We start from the raw sequence: 25,539 nt of genomic DNA, 5'->3' as shown, positions 1-25,539 counted from the left end.
TCTGCGAGTATGAGTTGGTACGCTGCAGGCGACGAGGGGAGCGTGGCCCAGGACGACGGTGAGTGCGGCCGCCGGAGTGCCGGTAACAGTGCTTGTCACTAGCGGCAGGGCCAGCCAACGTGAGTACAGCCAAGGCCGGAAGCCAGGCGCCCTTCGCACCATGCCACTTCGTACACATACATTGTCGCCAGATTATGTTAGTGATAGCATACTGCGCGCTGGGGGCCCTGACTGCGGAAACCATGAGACTGGACTATGCCATTGGGGGCGAGGGGAGGGGGCGGTAGGGCGAGAAACCGACCTCGCTCTGCTCTGGTGATCTCCGTGGCGAGGCCGCAGCGGGGGGCAGGAGATGTCCGTCGGCCGAGAGGAGGGGGAAGTGGAAGCGCTCCGAGCGCTCCGACTGGGGCTGCGAGTAGTGGGATCCGTCGGACGAGAGGGCGGCGGCGTCCTGCGCCTCCTGCTCGAGCACGTCGGCCGTCACGGACAGCGGCGAGGAGCGCCCCGACGACGGGTAGTGGAACGACGCGGGCGACTGGGACCTTGCGCCGAGCGTGATGAGCGGGGCGCGGGTCGACATTGGCTCGGACGCGTCGGCTCTCCGCGCCTTGACGCTCTTCCGCAGCCATCTCCCGGTGCAGAGGCCGACCGTGACGAGGATGATGACGGCGCCTGCGCGAGGTTAGCGCTGCGACTTGCCCTCCTCCGCTGTTGACGCACACAGGCCAAGGCCGGCGCCGAGCGCGATGCGGTCCCCGCTGCTTAGGCGGGCGCAGACGTTGCCGTCGGAGTCGAAGCCGCCACCTCCCTGCCGCGTAAGCCACCGTCCGTGAACCAGAGCCACTCGACTCACCGAGCACGAACGCTTGACTGGTAACCACATGAGCGAGATGAGTGTTTGGACAACGCCAACGCCGAGATGGCAGTCAGTCAGTCACTCACCCTCGCTGCCCACTGTTCTGCGACCCTCTCTTGACCATGTTGACCATTCCTGACCGTCCTGAGTGAGGTCAATTGTCTTGCTCGTCAAGCTTGCCGAAAGCCCAGCCCAGCGCAGCGCAGCGAGCGCATCACAACACGCCCAGCGCCAGGACATGGCGACAGGAACAAGCCCATGTCGCTGGTACCTGATATGCCTTGCCCAATGCGACCGTGTCTTGGAGGATCTGGGTCTGGCGCGCCCAGTCAGCGCGACATGTCGACGCGCCACACGCCGCCACCAGGGCCCCAGCCCTGCTCCTACAATTTTGTTGTGGCTCAAAGTTTGGGCTAATTGGACATTTCGTGCGCCGGCCGTTCAGCCAAGACGGCGCGTGTTGCCAATGCATGCGCGTGCAGTCCGACGCGGACTGCGTGCGGACTGCGTGCGGAGTGGTTCTGCATGCACGTTGCTCAGGCCGAGGGCGGCTTGTTTGGTTCCCAGATGGCTGCGAGAGCCGCTGCTGCGGCTTCGGCTTTTGGATGCTGGGGAATGAAGGGGCTGGGCCAACATTCCCCGCTGAGGCCTTGCGCACTCTCGATGCTGCCGAGGGACGCGTCACCCAGAGTCGTGGCGGAGTCGATGCTTCTTGGTGGCATGCCCCGGATCGTCAGAGCTCGTCGTGCGACTTGCCTGCGCGAGGCGATTTCACGCCCAGTTGGCAGTGGCGAGACTCGTCATGACCATGTATGAGCAGTGGTTATGGGGGCGAAGCCCTCTTGCGAGCTTCGAGCCATGTCTGATCTGGCTGTCGGGCGCCTGCAAATAGGGCGAAAGAAGCGACTTCGATGGCACATTCGCTGTTCAACCAGACTCCTCGAGGAGAAGTCTTGTAACTCGCGACCCCAAGGGAGGCAGGCCATTGCTGCTGATTTCTGCCGCCCGCCTTGGTCGCCTTCCGAAACATAGCTCAGAAGATGGGGGAGTGGAAAGTTCTGTAGCGAGCTTCGGGCCATGTCAGATGTTGGTGTCGAACATCTGTGGATAGGAGGGAAGGTGTGGCTTACATGTTCCATTTGCCACTGAATCAGAAGTCCCGTAGCGCGGGCATTGCTGGCCGACTCACGCAGCGTCAGTGCATACTGTGGCGACACTCTGCTTCCTTGGGGCGCTCTCGAGAGCCAAGCACCCCACAAACAGTGAGCATTCGTCTTGGCCGCACGATTTTTCCGTCTTCCATGCGTTCTGCACGATGATTCGGTGCTGATAAGGGAACGACGAAGGCAACCAACGGAGTCAATCTCGGTGACCCTCCGACGGCAACGTGACATAATCTTTCGTGGCTACTTGCCCGCGAACAGAGCTCGTCGACTCGAGCGGTCAGTGCGGGGCATGTGTGCGCACTTGACAGAGCGTGTTGATGCGCGCGCCCGAGCACAGAGCGGGCGGTGCTCGCTCGCACGGCGTACCAGGCAATGACGAAATTCGCTCAACACAGAGTGCACTATAACCTGGTGACGTCGACCGAGTCCACCGCCGCCCTCTGATCGTCATTCGAAGCTGTATGGGGCGTTTATGAGTCTCCGATGCCGATACGCGTGCAAGACACGGGCCGTGACCTCTTGTACCTCTTGTCTCACGTCTCAGGTCGATGTCGAGCAGCACGGCAATGCGAATTGCAGGATTACCGGCGGCAGTTGACTGTGGAGCTCCGTGGCTTGCGCCACTGCCGGCGGCAATGGCTAGGATGAGGAGTGTACAAGCAAGTCCACGTCATTAAAAGGGGGCTGTCGAGTCGGCAACGGCGTCGCTAGCCAATCAGAGGCTGAGTAGCGCAAGGGTCGAGGGGCGATTGGGTGGCCTGGGTGGTGCGAGTCGTTTTTCAGCGCCCTGCGTGACGCATTGATTGGGGGCCGGACGACTGGCGAGGTCATTTCAGGGTCCAACGTGGGCGCGGCGCTGACAACGCAGCACGGTTGGTCCTTTCGGTTCCCACCGCCCACGGCCTCACGCCTGAACAGACTGCACACTCCGACTTGCGCGCCCTTTCCCTGTGCGCGCCCGCCGCCCGCGCCCCCCAATCTGACACCCGTCCGCTCGCTGGCTGGCGCATCATCCACCCACCCACCCACCCACCCAGCCAACACGCACCGCACCGGCAAACCCCCCAACCAACCCACCGACCCCCCTCGTTCGTCTCGTCCCGCCCCACCCTGCCCACTTCTATATCATTCCTACTCGTTCTCTCTTTCTTCCACTTCATCTCCTTCTCTCATCTCCCAAAAACAACCCACCCCAACCAACTCAACTCAAAATGTCTGTCCAGGTCGGCATCAACGGTTTCGGTAAGTGTCTTGACTCTACTGTCCATCCCTTGTAGCATCTGTCATCGTTTTGAGGCCTCAGTCGGGTCGGATCGTCGTTCACCCGAGAGGTCCTGTCTGGCACTACTGCTGGCCTCTCTCATCGTTGATAGCATGACCTGTTGCAGCCCGTCACGCACTGAACCATGACGCTGACACCCCGCAGGTCGCATTGGCCGTATCGTTCTCAGGTAAGCAGCCAGTTGCTCCGCGCAGCGGACGCACGTTGTAGTCTTTGGAGACGTGTCTAAACGTGTGCAGGAACGCCATCGAGCACGGCGACCTCAACGTCGTTGCCATCAACGAGTGAGTAGATTGGTCCAGCTGTCCAAGGATGTTAGCTGACAGGCTTCCCAGCCCCTTCATCGACCTTGAGTACATGGTCTACATGTTCAAGTACGACTCGACCCACGGCCGCTTCAAGGGCACCGTCGAGCAGAAGGACGGCAAGCTCGTCATCAACGGCCAGTCGGTCGCCGTCTTCGGCGAGCGCGACCCCGCCGCTATTCCTTGGGGCCAGGCCGGCGCCGAGTACGTCGTTGAGTCGACTGGTGTCTTCACCACCACCGACAAGGCCTCTGCCCACCTCAAGGGCGGTGCCAAGAAGGTCATCATCTCGGCCCCCTCGGCCGACGCCCCCATGTTCGTTGTCGGTGTCAACCTTGACGCCTACAAGCCCGAGTACAAGGTCATCTCGAACGCCTCGTGCACCACCAACTGCCTTGCCCCTCTCGCCAAGGTCATCCACGACAACTACACCATTGTTGAGGGCCTCATGACCACTGTCCACGCTACCACCGCTACCCAGAAGACCGTTGACGGCCCCTCGAACAGTGCGTACCTCGGCTAGCGCCACCCGTGTTACCGGCGTAGCTGACCCTTCCCCCAGAGGACTGGCGTGGTGGCCGTGGCGCCGCCGCCAACATCATCCCCTCGTCGACTGGTGCCGCCAAGGTTTGTGGCTTGACTGCATTTCGGAGCTCCGCTGACCCATGTTTCAGGCCGTCGGCAAGGTCATCCCCTCGCTTAACGGCAAGCTCACCGGCATGTCGTTCCGTGTCCCCACCTCGGACGTTTCGGTCGTCGACCTTGTCGTCCGCCTCGAGAAGGGCGCTTCGTACGACGACATCAAGGCCACCATCAAGAAGGCCTCCGAGTCGCCCGAGCTCAAGGGCATCCTCGGCTACACTGAGGACGAGGTTGTCTCGACCGACTTCCTCGGCTCGACCGAGTCGTCGATCTTCGACGCCAAGGCCGGTATCTCGCTCAACCCCAACTTCGTCAAGCTCATCTCGTGGTACGACAACGAGTACGGCTACTCGCGCCGCGTCTGCGACCTCATCGCCTACGCTGCCAAGGCCGACAAGGCTTAAGTGTGCGGTTGACGCTGAGTTCATATATTGAAGTACGGAATGCAAAGTGTTTAGACGAGCATTGAAGCGGAGGCCTTGGCGCAGATTGACTTGCCCAAGTATACATGCACTCTAGTCTGGAACGGGTCACACTGTGATGATGCTGTCACTTGCGGATCGGCATGACACGTCGACACGTCAACACGTCTGTGCAGTGCGTGTGGAGTCTGTCGGTATGCCTATCCCTAGGTTGGCGCTAGACTAGCGGCGGTCCGCGCGAGACGGAGCATGCATCGGCCGCGTTGGGGGGCCCATGCGCGCGCTCCGAAAGACGGAACATGGCGCGCGCGCGTGCGGTTGCCTCCACGCCGCGCCGAGGGGCGGAACATGGCTAGACCGCTTAATATGCGGAGCATCACGGAGGGTGGACGTTCCGGCAAGTAGTAACCGTGGAGCCCCGTCGGGGATCAGCGGTCCAACGACCGACCACTGTACGATCAGCTCAGTTGCCGATGGCTCGGGCAATCACGGATCTACCATGCACTCGGATCAACACGGATCATCCTGGCGTGATCATGGAAGCAAGGTTATCACTGCTGGAGCAGCTGGGCAAGGGTCGTGGACAGGGAGACGATCACATGTTCAGGAAGACGAGAAAGCTAAAGAGGGAGTCGACCTGGTGTAATCGGAGGCAGTTGGGACGCGATGTTTGTGACCTCAACGCACATTCCAGTCGTGATGGAGGTCGGTTCGCCTTGACATGTGGGTCACGGACCGGCATAGGGTGGCCGTGCGCACGGTGCAGAGTATCCTCAGCCCCTCATGGATGTTAGTGGCAGAGTGGCCGGGTCACTCGTTACGCCCACCTGTCCAGTCAGTCACAGGTCGCATGTTGGAGCTGTTGGTAGGGCGGCCCGTACCGCCTGGATTGTATGCAATTGGTATCTAAGTGCTGTGTGTCCTTCTACGATCCGTATCCGGATACTAGGCCACACATTGTAATGTACAGGAGATTCACGACAGGCTGGAGAAGCCATGGTCGTCGGGGTGCACAAACGAACCCCACGGCCGCAAGCGCCAGAGCTGCCAATGAAGCTGCCTGCAATACTCTGTCACTGTCAGCACACATCTCAACGAACACACCATACCTCTTGTCCGACGACAGTGGACGACTAATGGTGGACAGCCCAACCAAAAGAAGCAGTGGGAGGAAAGGGAGGAGAGCGTGATCCTCGCTGAACTGGTGTTTGTTCTTCACCCAGAAGTCGCGCCCCCACACTGCAATGGCCGGAGCATTGAAAGGGAGGTTAAAGAATGAGACCAAGAGGGCTGACGCCTGAAGGTAGCTGCGCGGACTCTGCGACGCGTCAGCGGACTTCTACCATCCATGACCGAACCTGTTCGCGCCCGTGAGGCAGTGCCAGCGCTAGTTGGACAGTGAACAACATGACTGTTGCCATCCGGTAGGGGATGATGAACTTGACCAGGAGACTCAGGATAAGCCCAGCAACAATGCGGGGCACGACACTCCACTGCACGTTGGGTGAGGGGCTACAATGTCAACCGCGTGTCGCGCAACAAACACACAAGGGGACGTACGTTTGTTTGGATGGAGGTGTCGACGACAACTTGGCCCCAACTTTGACAAGTTGTTCAAGGAGACACTCTGCTCCCACGACAGCTCCATACGACCAAGCGGCTGTCGCAACTGAGAAGGGGAGGAGGTAGAGGTGCGTGAAGCCGAGGAGAATCCCATGTGACGGAAGGCCCGTAACAGCGGCGAGTGACTGAGCAAGGGACGCTGCCACAAGCGTGACAGCACCCACGGCAGCATGCTGCCTCCATCGTCTCCCAATGATTGCAGTGAGTGGCGCCCACTGGCCTGAGCAAAGCTGTTAGCATACCGAGATGCGGCACTTCTGAGCTAGCTCACCGGTTGATTGGGCCTCCCGCAGCTGCTGGAACACAAGAAGGCCGACCCACCCGAGGCACCAACCCAGCACGGCAATCCTAAATCGTAGAACTGCCTTGGCCAGCGAGGCAACAAGATCCAACTTCAACGTCACTTGGCGAATCGGGCACTCTGGATTCTGGTAGATGTGCACATCAATGCCGTCGCTCGATTGACTTTGCCCAATGAACGGAGCTCCAGAGATATGCGAATGAATCACGACCGACGTATTGCCGACAGGGAAGTATCGAGATTCGTGTGAAGCTTCGTATTCCCAGGAAGGAGGCTTCGAGAGATGCTGGACAACTGGTCGATGGCCTGTTTCATCAGCGGGGCTCGGATAGAGCATTGCTGCGTCCGAGTATGAACCCACTCTTGCAGATGCCGGTCTTCGTTTCTAGCCGCCACGCCAGAAGTGAAGACACGACCGGTTTGTCGAAGTGCAGGGCGGCGTGGACCGGAATGCTGGCACCTTCTTGGAAGTCTACGGGTAAGCGATAGCACACGATGTCGGAGCCTACCCCAGCGCGATCTCCCCGGGTGGGTCTCCACCCTTGGTCCAGCAACAGCGAATTCTGTCCCAGAAGGCGTAGCGATATCGATGTATCCCGAAACGGGCAGAGACTCGTGGATGACGATCACCAGAGCGGACTCATCTGGATAAACGCCTTCCCCTTTCAAGGGAAAGGGGAATTCCTCGTTCCTAACCCAAGGAATTGCGCGTATCGAGAGGTTGAGGGCTCGACACTGATCGTCCACTTCACAAAACGACACTTGAACCGGAGGATAGGCAATGGTTCGAGGAGTCGTGTGATGAAGGCGGAGCAGGATCGATGTCTTCGGAGAGGCCACTGGAATCTTGTCGTGGATCCAACTCTCTTTCGCAGGCCAACCAGAGCTTGGCGAGGCATCCAAGTCTGCCGGGACCTCGGGCTCCAGAAGCCATCGCTTCGCGGCATCAAGCTTTGCTGCCCTTGAGTCTGTGGCAGCCATGTCAAGCAAAGCCCGGGCAACTCTCCACCGGACTTGAACACACCAAACCATTGCTTGGTGGTCGACTCCTGTCCAGGCGCCCGGCATGCCAGATGAGAAGGTGGCAAAGCCTCCACTGGCCCCAATCATGTGCTGTGACAAGGCACAGCTGTCCGACACGATCTGGGTATCGGAATCCCCTCCACATATTGATAACAAGAGGGGCTGTAACGAGTCAGGCTTGGGGTTGTTGATTGTAGAGTAAATCTTCTCCATTTCGTAGTCGATGGCCACTGGGGGGAACTGATGCGGCGTGGACATGGTCACGATCGAATCAATCACAGTTGAAGGTAGCTGGGAAGCGGCGAGACGGGATGCGATTCCTCCCATAGAGTGTCCAAGGAGGATAACCCGAGTTGGCCTCGCGTTCGCGGGTAGATAATCATATGACGCCAGGACATGGGGGACAACAGCTGCGATGTAGTCCGCCTGGTCACGGAGGGTGGGAGCATGAAACGCCGAAAAATCTTCGTTGAAGTCGACTGCAACAATCAGTACTCTATCAGTGACATCTGTCTCTCACTGCTGAAGAAATCTAGAGGTTTGGGCCAGGCGCTTCGGTCGGCCGCGTCGTCACCATCGAACTGCCTCTCCGCCGACGAGGCAATGGAGCGGACTTGGCCAAAGAACCCAGCGTTCCCTGGAACGAAGATGACGGGATTACCCGACGGCTAAGGTAGGTGCGTCAGCACACCCCCGGAAACCAAGGTGCATCCTACCTTGTTGGCCAGCGGCCATGTTTCGCGGTAGAGGTAGACCTTGTACTTCGAATGCGACAGCCCTGGATATGCTTGTTCTTGGAAGTTGACCCACATGCGGGGCATCTCACACCCCCAAGCTCCGGAGACCTTCTGGTCCTCCGTGAAAGCCCAGAACGCGAGGCAGGTCAACGCGCACCAAAGGGCCACTATCCATGCGACAGGGGAGGTCATGATGGGAAGGCGACGAGCCCCATTTGGACGCTTCTCATGCCGAGAGACATTCATTGAGCCTAAAGATGCTCCGAATGACTGCGGGAGAGCGACGAGGGACGACCTAGGACGAGGTGTTGGTGATGCTGCCGGCTGTGAGTGAGATGTGGATGCATCGAGCAGAAGTCGATCTCGCGTCTTGTGGTCTGACGAGGTGGAGGTGTCTTAATGTTGTAATCTGGTTCCGTCCCTTGTTTGTTGTCGTCATCGTCATCGTGTTCAAAGTCGAAACGGCAACATCCTCATCCTTCACTCGCCTTTCTGCCATCCCATAAGCGCCATGTCGACAGACCCATACGTTGACGCCAAGGGGTGAATATTTTTGGCGTTGATCGACCTGAAACTGACAATGAGGTAGCGAAGTGGAGGCCAGCATTCGGAATGTCAAGACCCTCCTCAACTCATACGCCCGGATAAGGTCCACCTCGACAGACTCGGCCAGCTTGACCGAGACCATCGAGGAGCTCCAAACTACGCTAGGCCTCCTCGAGACCGATTTGGACGATCTGGAGGACTCGGTCCGTGCAGTCGAAGAGAATGGCGACCGATGGGGGATCAGCGACATCGAAGTCTCTCAGCGGCGGAGCTTCGTTAATCGGGTCACAGCAGAAGTACAGGTGAGCTTGATGTGAAAGACCCCATGACACTGACCACTGTATTCAGACTTTGCAGAAGCAAGTGCACCAAATAACGGGCTCGGCGTCGGGGGGTTCGTATAGGGACTATGAGCCGCCCTCCGACGGCCAGTACGAGGAGGCCGAGCAGTGGGAGCGCCAGGAGCAGCAGGTGTGTATGGCCTTCGCTTGGAGACCAGGTGACTGATCTTCAGGTTTTGATTCGGCGGCAAGACGACACTTTGGGGGTGATCTCTGGGACTCTCAACACCATCGCATCTCAGGCTGGACTCATCGGCAAAGAAGTGGCAGAACACAGCGAGTGCGTTGACCTCGCCTTGAGAATTATAGGACCCCTGCTGATTCTCCCACAGAATGTTGGACGACCTGTCTACCCGCGTAGATGGGACACAATCGAGGTTGTCCAAAGTCACCAAGACGATGCAGAACTTTATCACCAAGAACGAGGGTGAGTGACGCTCTGGGCTTAATGGCAAGCTGTCACTGACGCCATGCAAGACACGCGCAGCTCTTGGTGTATCGGGATCCTTGTCGTCATTCTCATCATCCTTCTCATTGCGGTCATCCTCGTCTAATGACTATCGTTACCCCCAGCAGGATAGGTCACAGGAGCATGCGGTTCGCATGCTCAATACCAATGTACATTACAATCCCCATGTCACCGGCTCTCCCCGACCAAGATGGTGAAGTTGTTCCTCTTCTTCCCGTCGTTCAGCAGCTTCTTGCTGCCGAACTCGGCAGGGACACTGCCTTCCTCTCTCCGCCGCCAAAGCCAGCAGGCCACCTTTCCGCCCTCTCGCCACTGTTCTTTGACAAGGGTGAAGCCGATTGATTCCACGAGGCGCTTGAAGTGATCGTGGGTCATGTACCGAGAGTTTGCGACGCATGGCAGCGGAAGGGTAATGAAGAGAAGAGATGATGGCCGTGATCTCAGCTGGGCATGGCACAACTTCAACATGCGTCCTGCGTCCGTCAGTCGCTGTACTGCGCTTGTCAACTGACCTCGGTCAGTGGGGTCGCCCACAAAGTTGAGGACAAGGCTGCAGCTGACAATGTCAAACCGCTCCTCCTCGGTTTCCGGCACGGGTCGCTGCAGAAAGTCTTGCTCGAGGATATCCGGGTGTCGTGAATTCAGGTCCATCGGAGAGTTCTCGATCCAGGATGAGCAACTGTCATAGTTGTCGGGAGTGAGAGCACCGATTTCCAACATTCTCCAAGCTGTCAGCTACCTTCCTTGCGAAGAACCTGGTGTACTTACTTGAGCTTGGTGGGCTTGCTAGTACCGGAACCAGAGGGCTTTGATCCCAACTCGGACAGCCAGTTGATGAGAACCCTTGAGGTATCTCCGCCGCGTTGTGAGGACTGGCCAAGGACGCTTGCGTGTTGGTAGGCCTCGATACCTCCGAGCGATTCGAGTTGCCCATTGATCTTGTCAAGGCGAGCCTGAATGTCATTCTCGGCACTGCCGCTGGCTTTTGAAAGTTGGCGGTTGAGGGCGCTCCGCTGCTTGAGGAGGGTGTGATAAGAGGAGATGGTGGCTTGAGCTACCTTGTGAGAGATAGTAGCCGACCCCGACTTTGCTGACGCAGATGACGAAATGGGTCGCTTCCTTGGTCGCTTGGCGGGCATGTTGGGGTGCTACTACTGGCAATGTCGGACGGCTTGTTGTTGGATTGTTGAGCAGGTGGGGAGGGTGAGGGGCAATCAAAAGATAATCTAACTTTGTACCGATGATAAAAAATTGATTCCGCTGATTCACTGTGTGCTCGCTAATACCGGCGTGGGTCGAATTACAACTTGGTCATTTGACTTTTGGCCCGGACCGCCGACGCCGACGCTTACGGGGACTGGCACTGGGCGTAGCCGACGTCACTTGGCTTGGCTCTTGGCCTTTGCCGTGCCGCCCTCGCCGTTTTGCCCCTTTGCTTTGCCGCATCCATCGCCCACTCGTCGCTTCATCGGCATCACACACACTTCATCGTCGCTTCCCCGTCGGTACCCCACCGATTACCTCTGCTTCTCTTGACGAAGCATTCCGTCTCTGGCCCAACTGAGCGAGCACGTCGGCCTAGCCATCTGTGCGTTGATGTAGCTGTCTTCCCAAGCCAAGGCGTACAGTGTCTGGTAAGAACTTGACCCGTCCCATCGTGCCCCTTGTGCCCATCTGACATGACGTCCTCAGAACATGTCCGACTTTCGATCAGCTGCGGCTGATGCCCAACGGATGACGCCCGGTTCACATGGACGCTCTTCTTCAAACGACTTTGGAGACTTCCACTCGGCCCCGTCCTCCCGTGACCTGGGGCCCGACTTCTCCCCATTGACAGCGACCACGAGCCTTCCTCCACTGTCGGCTTCCCCAGCTTCAGCCAACTTCGGACTCGATGACAACGACCTTCTAGGCTCATTTGACGATTTGGATTCGCCCGGACGATCTCGCCCGTCTGCCCCTCGGACAGCAGGCCCTCGCCTCCCACAGCTTCTGGATCTGACAGACGAGGACCCACTTGTCGTCCCGTCACAATCCACCACATCACCCCAAACGTCCTCTCGCCCGACACCGACGTCCTTCAAGTTTCCAGATTCTGCAGGCTCGTCCCCCACTCGACTGAGATACATGCACCCATCAAGAGACTACCCAGGCCCGAGTTCTCCGCCAAAGCTGACCGACGCTGGCGCCGACATTGTCTTCCACGCGCCGCCCATCGTGGGAAGGGAGAACGCCGCTAGGCGCATGCGCCGCATGTCCAATGAGTATCTGGTGAACCCTCGAGGCCATGTATCGAGAGCCAGCAGCGATCCCTCGCGGCAATCGAATTCACTCGTCGACGCTCTAGCTACAACCAAGTTGGCCGCGCGATGGAAGCGATCTACCCTCAACCCGGCACATGTCGGCGAAGCAGAGCCTCCCAGTAAGACCGCCATTCCCATCAATGTGAGCCATACATCGCCCTTTGCCTCCATCGAACAGATCGCTGGGAGCTATACCGCGCCTACGGGGACCCCGGGCTTCCGCGCGGCTCCTCCGACGTCTCACTCATCCGAACCTCCAAACGAATGGCTGGACACCCAATTATCTGGAAGAAGGGACCTCACTGCACCAGTCTTGGACATCTCACAAGCCCAAGCTGTACGTCATGGCCCCACTGGCCGGCCCCACGTGCCATCACCGCACGTTTACCAGCACGCATGGCTAACTTACGCAGCTCCGTGGCAACCTTCCTCCCCGGCAGCGCATTGGGAACAACTGGTCTCTGCTCTGTAAGCAAGACTTTCTCTTCACACGGTTCGTTGCCGCTGACCAGTTGCAGTCTCATTGGATCAGCACGGCGCTTCATTGTCAACACTCTACCGCCTCGTTGAAACCTACGCCAAAGATCACAAGACGGCGGGCAATATTTTGGTGGTTCGCGATACTGAAGGCCACACGTTTGGGGTCTACTTGAATGAGCCCATTCTCAAACGCGAGGGAACATACTACGGCTCAGGCGAATCGTAGGTCCAGGCCACCGTCTTCATTCATGCCACTGGGCTGACCCTCTAGCTTCATGTTCAAGTTTGTGGACGGTGAAAGCCAGCCTCGAGTTTACCGATGGACGGGGCGGAACCAGTATGTTGCCCTCTGTGAGACGGGTTTCATTTCCTTTGGCGGAGGGTAAGTACTCCAATGCTGTAGCGAGAGACTCACGCCGTGCAGAGGAACGTCGTATGGCCTGCTCCTCGACTCCACCTTTAGCAGGAACTCATCTGCTACTTCACCAGCCTTCCAGAACGAAGTCTTGTGTGGAACCGGATTGAGCGATAAGGGGCAGCCCTTCGATTGCCTCGGCTTGGAGGTGTGGGCTACCTCTTGATACTGGGTGAGCTACAGTGCGCGCAGTATCCTGTAAAAACACGTCCAGACGAACATTATGCATGGCACTCTTCAACTCTAATCACTGACCTGTCGCCGATGCTCCATCTGATCCTCTGACGCTCCACTCTGACATCCCGGAGTGGAGGGGCCGAATCACCCGCTTGATGGCCGACGATCCTCCACAATCTGTCTCTGTCCCTCCCTCCACATCTGCCTCCATCTACCACTACTGCCCGGAAGGGAACCTCCACGGCCGCCCAACTCCCCACCCCACCTTATCTCCGTGGATAGGTCCCGAACAAGACACGTGTGATCTCCACATTGTCGCATTGTCCCACGATAACGGGCCACTAAGGATGTTGGCGTGCGACAGCGATTCATTCTCATGGGCCATCAGTACTCCACCTCCACCTCCACTGCAACAACAAGACCCAAGTATAACCATGCCCGGATCCGTACCTCGTTGTACTTAAAGCCTTGCGGCTATGGTGTATGCTCAAGTACCATCTAACACCTCATCTCGTTCTCTGACTGCCCTCGCTCAACTCAGAAAGCTCTAAAATGACCTCGCCAACGATCGCCCAGACTATCACCAACAGCCGTGACGTGCTGATCCCCAACCTTGGATGGCAAACGGCTGTAACTATCATCTACCCCGACGACTTCGACGAGAAGCGAAAGTACCCCGCTGTCCTCGGCGCCCATCCTATTGGGTCGTGCAAGAAACAGACAGCGGGCAACGTGTACGGTGTCGCCCTCGCCCAAGCCGGCTTCGTGGTGGTCACCTTTGATGCCAGTTTCCAGGGCTCGTCTGGCGGCCATCCTCGCAACATCGAAGACCCCGGTCTGCGTGTGTCCGACTTTCGTTTCGTCCTCGACTACATGGTAACTCTCCCTTACATCGACTCCGAGAAGATTGGGGCCTACGGCATCTGCGGTGGCGGTGGCTACGTTGTGGCAGCTACGATGACCGACTTCCGCATCAAGGCCTGTGTATCGATCACCGGCGTCAACTTTGGACGATTGATGCGAGAAGGATTCAGCCAGTACAACCCGGTTGAAGCGCTCAAAGGAATCGCTGCCCAGCGAACAGCCGAGGCCCGTGGGGCGGAACGTAAACAGGTTCAATACCTTTTCCCCAGAGTCGAGGACGCAAAGAAGACCACCACCGACGTGGATCTCGTTGAGGCAACCGACTACTATCGTAACCGCTCTCCACACAGGTGCGCCTTAACCAGCGGCCTCCTGTCCTTCAACGCGGCTGCCACTATGTGGGATGACTATGCACACGCCGAAGTCCTCCTCACGCAGCCCTTCATGGCAGTCGTGGGTGACATTCCTGGAGGGTTTGGCGCTTACCGTGATGGTAACGAGATCTACGCTCGCGCTGCGTCTGCAGAGAAAGAACTCGTCGTCCTTGCTGGTATCACCCACTACGAGCTTTACGACCACCCAAAGGCTGCAGGGAAGGCTCTCGAATCCATTACCCCGTTCTTCAAGAAACACTTGGTGTAGGACCAAGTGTCTTCTGTAGACAGATGGTGATGCCTAAGATGGAGGGGACCACCACAAAGACAAACATCCATGACTTGGCGTTCTTCACTGTGGGGGAGCTGCACGTCATGGTCTTGCGCTGCTGTGAGGGTTGTCGAGATAGGAAACAACTGTTCTCGAGATGTTCTAACACACTTGTGTTGTGGCAGTTTCTTCGTTTCTGAGAATGCTATCGTTTCTTGCGTTTCTCGGAATGCTACAAAGGGGAGGCAGCGACGACCCCGGCTACCTTGTGACTTCAATAAAGCTCGCCAACTTTCAGTTAGGCGGACACGCAAGTGGGTTTCCTGCCGCAGCTGTCGCATACGCTTCAACAGCGTATCGTTCTCTCAGTTATCAGCACGGTATCATAGATACGGGCTGCCCTCGATCACCCCCATACATATGTACATGCAACATCGCCCGCACAAATCGACCTTGAAGCGTTATGTGGAGTTGGCACATCCTATTTCAGTCGCTCTCTTTAGGCTCTCGTAGGTCGATTAGTTTGAGAAAGAGCTGCTTGGTGCGGGCTTGAGCCTCCAAATGGTTGCTTGGACTGCATTTGTCGGATATGCTGATCTCCGTTTGCGGTGATTGCAGGGGCCACTGCCACACCACACCACCTGCAACTTGCCGCTGCGCCACACTGGCGTATCTGTCCCGTCCCCTCCTCCACATTCGGCATTACTAGCCTCACGATTCATAGTCGGTTCTCTATCGAATGGGTCATCTTGAACCTCTACGTCTCTGTCCACGGAGGCACCGTTTGAGCCGCCACCACGGGTCGATCTCCGACCCAGGGCCATCGGCACGGTCACAGGCCACGACAACCACGCACGCGTTGTGGAATGCACAGGCATTTGCCCTCGCCACCACCACAAGCCAACTACCCAATGGTCCCAACGCCTAATAATGCACCCAACGACTGGAACCTCCCGCTTGATGCGCTGCTCCCGGCATGCTCAAGTTGTGCATATCCTTGTCGCGGCCGCCCATCTCGGGGTCATCGAGGAACAAAATTCAAGAAGTGCCATGGCTGCTCCAGTGTGAACTCAGCAGGGCCAAGCCCAAACGTGCGGTGTCAAGAGGTTGTGACATGATAGCACACACGATGTTTAGGTAGCGGCAGACGCCGTCAATGGCGAGCATGCAAGTACCGCGGTATACTCACTGCCCGTTTGTCAATATTGCGCTATATCTAGGGTGTGAGTGTCAAGTTGGCCGGATTGATGTGTTCCTTGCACAGTTCCGGCTTGTCATCGTTTTTCGTGGGCTCAGATCTATCGGCAATCGGGAGCGTTGCGTTCTTCTCATAAGTGTGAACCCATTCTCAGTATAAAAATGCTATGACTGTCAACACCAACGTCGAACGCGCGCGCCAGTCCAGGAGCGCAGAAGCAGGAGACATGCACCACTAGTTCTCCAATGTGGGCGGTGTCCATGCTCCCCCGTTGATCGGCAAACCGCGGGGCCACCAAGAGACACTATTGTTCTCTTGTAAGCGAGCCTGGTGGCCTTCCAAGCTTCTGTGCTCCCAGTGATGCAACCTGTTTTCTAATTAATCACTTCAGAGACGGGCCTACATCTAACAAAGCGGGGGAACGACATTCAGCAACACTCGCTAAACATTGAAGCAAGTAAGTACACCTTATGGAGCGCCCAAATACCTGCTCCAGCTTCCTACCAAAAACGCGACATTGCGCCTGTAACGTTCAATGAACTACCGAGCCCGCACCTACCAAGCATGCATACACAAACATTAACTTGAAATTGGTACGACTGCCGTCCTGACGACTGACTGCTCCAGGCTGACCTGCTTGCATGGCTAGAGTGAAGTGGGCTGGGTTCCATTGAAGAGGAAACCATAGCTGTGGTTGTCGGTAGATGTGAGTGTTTCTATCGGTGTTCTGACCACGGTGAGAAGTTCTGCAAGGTCAAAGGCGCGGAGATTCCGCGATGAAGACTGTGGTGCCATTTCGCTTGATTAACATGGCCTTGTGGGGCCCCAATAGCCCAGCAGCTATGTAAGTGATCGATCACCCGGTCCATCTGCTTACCTGTCCACTGCTTTCAGCCGCTCATGTTTGTACATTGTCCCCCAGTAGTGGAATTATCAAGTGCGACCCGCCATTACCGTCAAACTTCGCTGCACGGACACGTTGTGTCATTTGCACGCGTTTGTCCCCGCTGCCACCGCCGAAGCACCAACAAACAAAACGTTGCGAGATCGCGTCAAAACAACACCTCCAGCACTCAACAACATTCTCACCCACATCATGCCTCCCGATGTTCATCACAGACGACCAGGCGCGAGGGGACAGCCCTCACACACGCTATGCAGCACGGCAGACCCAGGAGCAGGCACCAGAGCTGGAGATTGTACCTCTACCATGTCATCAATTGGGAACTTGCGCGATGAGACGGAATCAAGCGCGTGCACATGACATGACGCGCGTGCAGCAAAGTTTGACGACCATTGCACCGGTCACAATGCTTCACAAATTGTCATCATTCGACAGCATACTTCAAAGCTTCACTAGAGTTCCAAAGGAGGCACCCACCCCCCCCCTGTTTACGTGTTTAGTTTAGTGCTGTGAAGAAATGACCGATGTATCATCAGGTGTTTCGGAGGCCAGGGAGCGCTTGCAACAATTGTTGTGTTTTTCATTAGGAACTTCTAATAAAATTTGCTTCCTAATTCAACTCGACAGATTTTGCACAGATCGCACTGAAACCTCTCCATGTTGAGAGCAAGGCTAGTGGTAGCATGTATACATACTCGAACAGTGGATGGCATCAATGGCCAGATTGCGGTTCCCCTCATAAGCCTGTTCGGAGACACAATTGGCGAGGGGTGAAATTATAGCATGTCCAGGTTTGCTTGCTCTGTTAGTTCCATTGCCCAAATATTGAACAGTGCACATCGGTTCACATGTGTATTTCGGAAGGCGGGTACATCTCTCCCCCTTACATCACGCCGATGCGCAGCGGACGCTGCCCAGCTTACTTGACAGCCTACTCATGCTAACCAGAAGTTGCTCCTCTGCCTCGGGTGCTGAGCTGTGGAGTTGGATGTTGGGGTCCCATGGAGTGAGGAAGGTGTGATGGGTGTGTGAGATGCCCAGAGCAATAACCACTCCCTGCATCTATCGGGGCAAGCATAAACATCTCAGATTCGGAGACTTGTTGCACCACCAAATCATCGTGTTAAATACAAATAGGTAGGAGCAAACCCCTTCGAATTCCACGACGCGTCCTCACACCGCTATTCACTGTGCTGCCAGAATTGTGTCGTTTTTCTCCATGGGCACGTATCCAGGAATTGATTCTCAGTACAGTCAGTCGAACTCCAAACTGGCCAATGAAAGCAATTGATGTTGGAACATAATGCTGCTTCTGGTGTTATTCGGGCCGCATGTCATTCCTTTCCGCTGCATCTGAACCCATCGCTCAAATCCCCTCACGAAGTGAAGATTTGTTGGATTTCTAGCATTTACGTGAGTTTCACCAGTAGTCTTCTCGTTATCAGGGTTAGATTGACCATGGAGAACCTGTGTCCTTGTGAAGGATATACAGTGGCATGAGAGAAAAGCAATAACTGCATATCCAGGTAAGAGAACTGCTGAAGATCAGGGAGGCGACCTCAATGGAGAATGCATTGGCATCCAGCAACAACTCGAAGTTGAAAGCGGGTATTTGTCACCCTGGTGGTATGAACGACCTACACTACCTATACTGCACCACCACGTCAAAAATTAGAATAAACTCCGAAAGCAACCTCCCGACAAACAACTCAAAGGACTTACACAAACTTTGTGTGCCCATTAACCGCCCCCACACCCAAAAGTCGCAATTGCACCCCATCTGGAGACGATAAACCAACATGAAAAGTACATTGATTGGCCCAACCAAACGTTGGTTCAGAGCCACTCGGTAGTCAGGTGGAACTCGCAGGTCTTGCTCAGCGTCAGTTAGTACACCAGCACTTAATACAACCAGAGATTCCATGCACTACTATCGAGTCAACTACGAGCCATCCTTAGCTGGCTGTGTCGCGGGTTGTTGGAGTTGCATGCCATGCGTGCAAGGTGCCCTGATCATCAAGGAGGGAGGGGCCGGCTTGTAGGTTAGTGAGATGTACATTAGCTGGTAGGCATGCAGATGAATGGCGGTGGTCAAGTCGCAACGCGAGTTGTCTGTCCATTATATGAGGCAATGTGACTCGTTTTCTGGTGGTGCTGCGGAGTCAAAGTCGTGCCCATTCCATGACGCGTGCGTGTACCGATATTCACCGGTACGTGACAGTGTATGATGTTCCCCAGCGACGCATTCATCATCCTCACATCGTCTGCCACGGGTTCAGCGTCGACGAATCAATACCCCACTGATCTGATTAGGAGCCCACATTGATTAGGATTTCCTAATGAAAAATGTGACAATTGTTGGATGCATTCTAGGGCTTCCAGGCCATTCTGGTCTACCGCCAGAGTCTGGCCACACCGGGTTCTTGGTCGTCATTTGTTCGACGGTGTCCATTGTCGACTCTCCCAAGCTAGCAATCAAAGGCAACCACACACTTCGACTAGTCCGTTTAAAGAGCCCAACTCGGACACAAAGCCCTGCAGCGCATCACAAATTCAGTTTCATTCATATTTGAGAGGCCAACTACATGCCCTGTGGAAATAGTGTCTTTCAAGAGGTTTAGCATCTAATCAAACAGGAGGATCGAGGCAGGCCACTTTATTAATTAGACTTGCAATGCTTGTGATAATAGACACAGAACATTGATTGGGACTTCCTCAGGTCAGATTACGTCCATCAACGCGGCATCCTCCTAGTTCCATAAAGAGATGCAACCGGATTAGTCAACGGAACTATGCTACAGACAGACAATCAATCACCTACAAGTCTTGTTCATAGCTTCGTCTGCCTGTCGTCCTACCACCTGTACGCCCTGCTGGCGGGGTGGGAAAACGACTTGAAAGTAGCTCTGTTGGAGACTTTCTATGTCCTAGCTCGAGATGTACAAAAACGAAATCACAACGACTGCAGGCGCAAGAAAGTTTAGTTGTTACGCTGCGAGCGGTGAATATCGGTACACGCACGTGTCGTGGAATGCGCACGCATTTGCCCCCGTCTCACCATTTCACCACCGAAACCAATGATTCTGGTAACATCAACTATCAAACCAACTGCGAAATGAGATTACAGTGGCTGTGCCCAGGGGTTTTGGGGTTATTACACATCACCATGCAAGGTGCGCTAATCATCGATGAGGGAGGGGTTGGTCATAGGCTAGTGAGATGAGCATTATGTGGCAGGCATGGTATGAAGATCACTGGCTATGGCCAAGCAGTAATGAGCAGCAAGCAGTAAGTAACACGAGTTGTCCACTTTGCAAGGCAAGGCGACGCGTTTTGGCGGTGCGACGGAATCAAATGCGTGTGCATTCCATGACGCGTGCGTGTACCGATATTCACCGCGCTGCGAGGCTATCGTTTGGTAGTGCCACAGAGTCTCAAACGCTGGCGCATCCCAAGACACGTGCCTGAGAAAACCGATATTCACCCATAACAGTGCTTGTCGCGGTGCTCGATCTCCGTCATTAGAACCGGGCATTTAAGGAGCTCCTTTGACACCCCCCTTACCCCTAAAGGACCTCGCCATCTTCAATACACGTCAATACGGTGCTCGCCACAGCTTTAGTTGTTGGAAGTTGGGGTATTTTAAGGCCCGTGGTCATTAGGCTCCAGTAGTGCCATGCTACGGCAGATGAAGGCCACAATACCGCCCTACGGTGCAGTCGACCAATGGAGGAAGTGAAGGCGGTGGACATCCCGAATTGCTTGGGATGCGAAGGCAGGCATGCCCATTCTGATGCTAGCTGTGGTAAACTGCCAACGAGGAATTGTCCGTAGAGACGCCAGCATGTAGTTTGGCCAATTGACTCACCAAGTTGTCGGACCCCCATTTGAGTCTACAATCCCCATTTCGAATCGCGGGAAACTGTCCTTTCTTGGCCGTGATCGGCTTACCCTTGGGGCGGCACGGGTCGAGGGTGGGGCGGGGGTAGGACGCGGCCAGGCCTGCAGAGTTGATGCCCAGACCCACAGCATCCTCGACCTGTCTTGTAGAGTTGATGTTCAGAACAGCCAGGTGGATCTTTTTAGACTCTCGGCTGCGCAGGACAACGAACCATGTCTTCTGAAGCACACTAGCCTGGCCGTATCTGACGAGCTATCGGATAGAAGCCCATGGACACCTGAAGGCTATATTAACTGCCCAGTAAGGCAGTAGGCGGCGTTGAAGGCCAGACAGCCAATGAAGGGATCAACAGCGATAATCGGTCGTTGATGCCCGGTTGAACCTCTGTCCACCCCCTTGGGTGCAAGGTCAGCCAGGTGTCCTCCACCGGGGTGAAGGCCACCTTGGTACGCGGCAGGCAGGCGATAGTCGCCAGGTCGGTGTGGCGGGACATGCTATTAGTGGCGCAAGAACTGAAGAGCCATTCACTCAACACGAAGATGGTCGGTTGTTGTCAGAGCTGTCCAGACTGTGACGCCTGACAGTTGTAGCCACTCCACACCCACCAGACAGTCAGATAACCATGAGCAGACGCGCCAGTAAGAGGTGCGCTTGATTCATTCATCCCTTGTCACTAAGTAACATCACGCATCCTCACTGTCATTTGGACCGAGTGCCACACTTGCACTAGATGTTTCATTCGCATCATACATACATTTGCGGTCGAATCGTGACAGAACGACAGAAAGTTGGTGCATCTCTGTCGCAAGACGCCACCTGCCACCAGCCACCAGCGTGGGCGACATTATCTATCCCGCCCCTTCCTCTACAATCGGTGTAACTGCCATCACGATCAGTAGTTAGCTCTCTATCGAATGTATCGTCTTGAACTCTCTGCGTCTCTAGCGACGGAGACACTGTTTGAGCCACCACAGGTCGATCTCAAGCACAACACCATCCGCGCCTCCACAGCCCACGACAGTCTCGCTGATGCCGACGAACACAGCCATGGTAGGTGGTTGTCCTCTAACACTCTCCTTTTTACTCTGTTCTTGTGCTGCGCCTGTCCATGACCACTCCCGTAGTGCTTTCTGGCCTCGCCGGTAATCCGTAAAGGTGGAGAATGGAGAGCGGCCTGGTTGAGGACGTGGGATGAATGTGCGCAGCGGGCAGGCCCTGGGACCACACAAGTTGCCACAAAGTGATTTCGGAGCTTCAGGCCGTCTCATGAACTGCATGCCTTCAGTGACGGCTGACTGCAGCATGTGTTACCCCAAGGCGTTTGGGGCCTTTGAGTAGATATCTCAAAATCCGTGAGTGGCGCGCCTGCGCGTTGAGCTGCCAGAGATCGAGAGGCTGTGACCTGCTCAATGGAATAACGGACGACGCAATGATGGCAATTCCAGGCGAGACAAGCTGACTGTGTCTAACGCCCGAGAGCTCAATGACTCCAAACTGGCAGGTTGGGGACAGCTTTATGATTCTTGTTGTCCTTTGGCACCGCTGTGTCAACTTGCGGCATGTGGGTTGAAGACTGTCGCACAACGCCACTGGGTAGATGCCACAAGCACTACCCCTAGCCTGTACGACACTGCCTATCCCGTCCCTTCCTCTACATTCGGTATAACTAGCATCACCATCCTTAGTTAGCTCTCTATCGATTGTATCGTCTTGAACTCTCTACGTCTCTAGCCACGGAGGCACCGTTTGAGTCACCACAGGCCGATCTCAAGCACGTACCATCCGCGCCGTCCCAGGCCACGACAAAGACACGACACGGCAGACGTGGCGCCAGAGCGATAGGTTGCTAGTGTTCATGAACATGGTAACAACCTCCTCTAAAGTGACACCGCCATGAGGCGTTGCCTATGTGCTTTCCACCCCTTACCACGCAGTACACTCTCTGGTAGTCCTGGTTGGGCGGCTGGAGGGCTGGGAATAAAGCAGGCGGGTGGTCGAGTCGAGGGTGTGAAGTGGCACGCGAGTGCGGCAAGGAGAGGGGCGCGATAATACGGAGCTGGTATGCAACTGCCAGGATAAAGCGCATGCTTGGTTGTCGAACCATGCATGCGGCCGCCGACTGCCGACTGAAAAGGGACGGCAGCTCTGAGCAATCACTAACTACTAACTGTAGCACAATGGTAGCACAACTCACGGGTAGCATCGTGAGCAGTGGCAGTTGCATGTATACATCCCGGGTTCGAGTCGCCGTCGCAGCGAGTCAGTAAAGGGTCCATGTGAGACATGCAGGTGATACAGTTGCAGCAAGTGAGACAGGTACGGTTGAGTGTGGCAGTTGCAGTCAGCGCAGCAGTCAGCGAGCAGAGCAGTTGCACCGCGAGAAATACTAATTTTGTTTTTCGCGCCAACTCGCGCTTATGGTAGCGAGTTAGGTGCTCAAGCGGCCAGAAAACTCACACGGTCGAGGCTTGAAGCATCCGCACTCCTAAAGAAGAGGGCCTGTCGCATAAGACGTTGATCTCGTCGAAGATGTCGAGGCGCCACCTTGTTACCGTGGCCACAGGAGGCTCCTCTGTAGGGCTGCAACAAAGCCAGCGTGCCCAGGGACAGTACCAAAGCTTGATAACAGTTGTTCATAATCATGAGTTTCCCAAGGAGATGAAGAGCGGGTCGCTGAGAAGCGTGCCCACTACCAGCCGTAGCGCCACTCGTCATCTGCACCCGTCTTCTGCTGCTCCGCCTTCTTGAGTGCTCTCCGCCTCGACTTCCAGTCATCGGCGCCAACATAGGCACCGCACATTCGGCGCTGTCCAGTGAAGGCAGCTCGGCCGTGCATCACACGCCAGTTGTCGATCACTGCTCCGTCAGCTCCCGGCTGCCGACCAACGAAGACGCCACTTACCGACGACCGTTCCTGGGTTCAGCTTCACCCAGTACTCAGACTCCGGGCTTGTGCAGATGGCTTCGAAGCCCCGAGCTGCGTCATACCACTGCCTGATGTCCTGAGGTGTCCACTTGTCCCCCAAGACACACCGGTCCTCGTTATTCCAGCGCGCCTGAGCAAGTCGGCCATGCTGGTCCAGACGCAACACAGGCTGGTCGATGGGGGGCCGCAAGATAGTGCCTTCGTTTCCAGAGGCATGGAACGGGACGGGAAGCCGGGCAAGAGTGTCGTATGCGGCCGGGTTACTCTCCTGAAGTTTCGATGCAACATAGAATGCGTCCACGAGGAGGGTCTCGCCTCCTGTCCCTGGTGGACACGGGTGGGACAGGCAGTGGAAGATTTGGAGGCCAGCGGGATCCGTAAAGTAGGCAGTGTCGGTGTGGGCAGGCAACGCAAGGTTGCTGTAGGCGAGATCGCCTTTCGACATGTCGGCTGTGAAGTCCCAGAAGCCGCCATCTTGGAGGTGTGAGTCTCGGGTCGCCTGAACTCCCAAGTTCAACTTACAGTGAGTTTCACGGATATGTCCCATGCGACGAATGAGCTCCTCCGTCGCCTCGCTGGTGGCAGGGACACCGGTGACGAAGCAGAATCCGAACTCGTACTAGGGGATCAGCCACAGCCCATCGACCATCCCAGGTCTCGGTCCGCTCTGCTCACCACTTTGTCCAACCAATCCAACACACCCTTCTCGGCAGCCTCGCCACCGGCAAGATTAGGCATCACTGATTCGTAGGTAACAGTGGGGGGATTGGCAGCGATGGTCGACCCCCAGAAAGTCTGCCTGCGTTGCGATTAGCCATCAGTCTTTCGGTTACACCCACGGAGTTTGGTCGAGAAGACCGAAGCGATCGGCGAGAGGAGGGTCATACGAGGCTTGGCGGAGGAAAGAGAGGGGGAACGTGGACTCGTGTCCCGGAGTCGTGCTCCAAGAAACCTTGAGCTGGCCATCCTTCACCTTGATCTCGGAGACGGCCACGTCGGAAGCGACCTGAAGGAGAATCAGCGTCTGCGCATTCGGCGGCTAGAAGCGACTCACGGGCCCGAGAGTCTTGAGCCTCTGCTTAGTCTTTGGGTGAAAGCATGAGGGGCAGCGGCAGTGGTCGTACAGATACTGCGTGTCACTGGGTGAAGGGCGTCAGTTCACGGACAGCTGCAGGCGCCGTACAATGTGGAGACTGGTCCGTCGGCCCAGTTGATGACAAGCTGCGGGGAAGCGGGGGTGCCAGCGAGGGAGGCACTGGCTCCCCACGCAGTGTCCTGAGCTTTGTTCTTGGGCGACATGGTCGAGTGGAGGAGGCGAACGCTTGGGCTCGGCGCAGCCAGGCCGGCGGAACGGTGCACCGCCATCGATACGGCCAGAGGCCGGGCGGTGTTGCGTAGCTGCGAGCTGCCCACACGGAGTGCCGTGCTGCCAGCAGTCTTGAGGACTCTGGAAGGTAGCATTGTTGAGCAGATGAGCGATGTGGGGAAGGAGCTGTAGTGTGTAAAGTGCAGGTCTGGGCGGCTCGTTCGACCTTTAAGCAAATGGCCAAGCCAAGCAACCCGCGCGGGGTATCAGCGTCATTGTCAACAGGCCGGCCCACCCCGCGCCGCCGCCGCCGCCGCCGCCGTCGTCTACCCGAAACTCGGCAAGTCTTTACCGATTACCACAGGATGCTCCCGCGTCGCGTCGTCGTCCGCGTTGTCCGTCCAGCGCTTAGCGCTCGTTAGACGCGTCCTGTGCTCTGCAGTGTGCACTGGCCCATTGCACTGGCCCAGTGGCCACCCAATTCAACGCGTTCGATCGATCACCGAAAGGCGCTGCTCCGAGACATCCACAGCCTCACTCTGACTTACTCCAGAGCAGAGCCAACAACCGTCCAGAGCTCTCAAACCAGCAACGAGACGGTGGGCTATCAGATGCGGAAGATACAAGCTGTGCTCAGAAAGTACTCCGAAGTAACGGGAATGCAGAGTCCATGCAAGAGTCTATATGCGACATGAAAATGTTCGTGG

At 56.3% G+C, this 25,539-nt stretch overlaps 8 protein-coding genes across 8 annotated transcripts; 4 read left to right on the top strand and 4 right to left on the bottom strand.

Moving 5' to 3' along the window:
* Window positions 1–253: 253 nt before the first annotated feature.
* Q8F55_007747 (uncharacterized protein) lies at window positions 254–883 on the bottom strand (the record flags this gene model as incomplete). The annotated part of the gene is made up of 3 exons (XM_069356167.1): window positions 254–672; window positions 721–808; window positions 854–883. The coding sequence occupies 3 exons, from the start codon at window positions 881–883 to the stop codon at window positions 254–256; spliced, it is 537 nt and encodes a 178-aa protein (XP_069206008.1).
* Window positions 884–3,233: 2,350 nt separating this feature from the next.
* Q8F55_007746 (uncharacterized protein) lies at window positions 3,234–4,655 on the top strand (the record flags this gene model as incomplete). The annotated part of the gene is made up of 6 exons (XM_069356166.1): window positions 3,234–3,264; window positions 3,449–3,473; window positions 3,544–3,588; window positions 3,640–4,115; window positions 4,172–4,236; window positions 4,284–4,655. 6 exons carry the CDS (start codon window positions 3,234–3,236, stop codon window positions 4,653–4,655), a joined length of 1,014 nt encoding a protein of 337 aa, XP_069206007.1.
* Window positions 4,656–5,648: 993 nt separating this feature from the next.
* Window positions 5,649–8,432, bottom strand: BST1 (GPI inositol deacylase; the record flags this gene model as incomplete). Its single annotated transcript, XM_069356165.1, has 10 exons — window positions 5,649–5,658; window positions 5,696–5,743; window positions 5,783–5,991; window positions 6,032–6,185; window positions 6,234–6,516; window positions 6,568–6,903; window positions 6,959–7,069; window positions 7,725–8,099; window positions 8,141–8,288; window positions 8,337–8,432. 10 exons carry the CDS (start codon window positions 8,430–8,432, stop codon window positions 5,649–5,651), a joined length of 1,770 nt encoding a protein of 589 aa, XP_069206006.1.
* Window positions 8,433–8,868: 436 nt separating this feature from the next.
* Window positions 8,869–9,798, top strand: Q8F55_007744 (uncharacterized protein; the record flags this gene model as incomplete). The annotated part of the gene is made up of 6 exons (XM_069356164.1): window positions 8,869–8,900; window positions 8,947–9,205; window positions 9,252–9,374; window positions 9,418–9,524; window positions 9,577–9,671; window positions 9,722–9,798. 6 exons carry the CDS (start codon window positions 8,869–8,871, stop codon window positions 9,796–9,798), a joined length of 693 nt encoding a protein of 230 aa, XP_069206005.1.
* Window positions 9,799–9,881: 83 nt separating this feature from the next.
* Window positions 9,882–10,852, bottom strand: BMT2 (25S rRNA (adenine2142-N1)-methyltransferase; the record flags this gene model as incomplete). The annotated part of the gene is made up of 3 exons (XM_069356163.1): window positions 9,882–10,186; window positions 10,226–10,434; window positions 10,482–10,852. 3 exons carry the CDS (start codon window positions 10,850–10,852, stop codon window positions 9,882–9,884), a joined length of 885 nt encoding a protein of 294 aa, XP_069206004.1.
* A 1,259-nt stretch (window positions 10,853–12,111) lies between these two features.
* Window positions 12,112–13,077, top strand: OXR1 (oxidation resistance protein 1; the record flags this gene model as incomplete). Its single annotated transcript, XM_069356162.1, has 6 exons — window positions 12,112–12,158; window positions 12,311–12,353; window positions 12,430–12,484; window positions 12,535–12,718; window positions 12,768–12,878; window positions 12,921–13,077. 6 exons carry the CDS (start codon window positions 12,112–12,114, stop codon window positions 13,075–13,077), a joined length of 597 nt encoding a protein of 198 aa, XP_069206003.1.
* Window positions 13,078–13,640: 563 nt separating this feature from the next.
* On the top strand, window positions 13,641–14,594 carry Q8F55_007741 (uncharacterized protein; the record flags this gene model as incomplete). Its single annotated transcript, XM_069356161.1, has 1 exon — window positions 13,641–14,594. One exon carries the CDS (start codon window positions 13,641–13,643, stop codon window positions 14,592–14,594), a length of 954 nt encoding a protein of 317 aa, XP_069206002.1.
* Window positions 14,595–23,289: 8,695 nt separating this feature from the next.
* Q8F55_007740 (uncharacterized protein) lies at window positions 23,290–24,987 on the bottom strand (the record flags this gene model as incomplete). The annotated part of the gene is made up of 7 exons (XM_069356160.1): window positions 23,290–23,456; window positions 23,503–24,000; window positions 24,049–24,145; window positions 24,202–24,325; window positions 24,366–24,532; window positions 24,581–24,665; window positions 24,710–24,987. 7 exons carry the CDS (start codon window positions 24,985–24,987, stop codon window positions 23,290–23,292), a joined length of 1,416 nt encoding a protein of 471 aa, XP_069206001.1.
* Between the last annotated feature and the right edge of the window lie 552 nt (window positions 24,988–25,539).

This window comes from Vanrija albida, assembly GCF_041260175.1.
Source record: "Vanrija albida strain AlHP1 chromosome Unknown contig_6, whole genome shotgun sequence".
Classification (NCBI taxonomy): domain Eukaryota; kingdom Fungi; phylum Basidiomycota; class Tremellomycetes; order Trichosporonales; family Trichosporonaceae; genus Vanrija; species Vanrija albida.
Note: the sequence above shows the minus strand (reverse complement) of the source record. Positions and strands in the feature narration are given on the sequence as shown.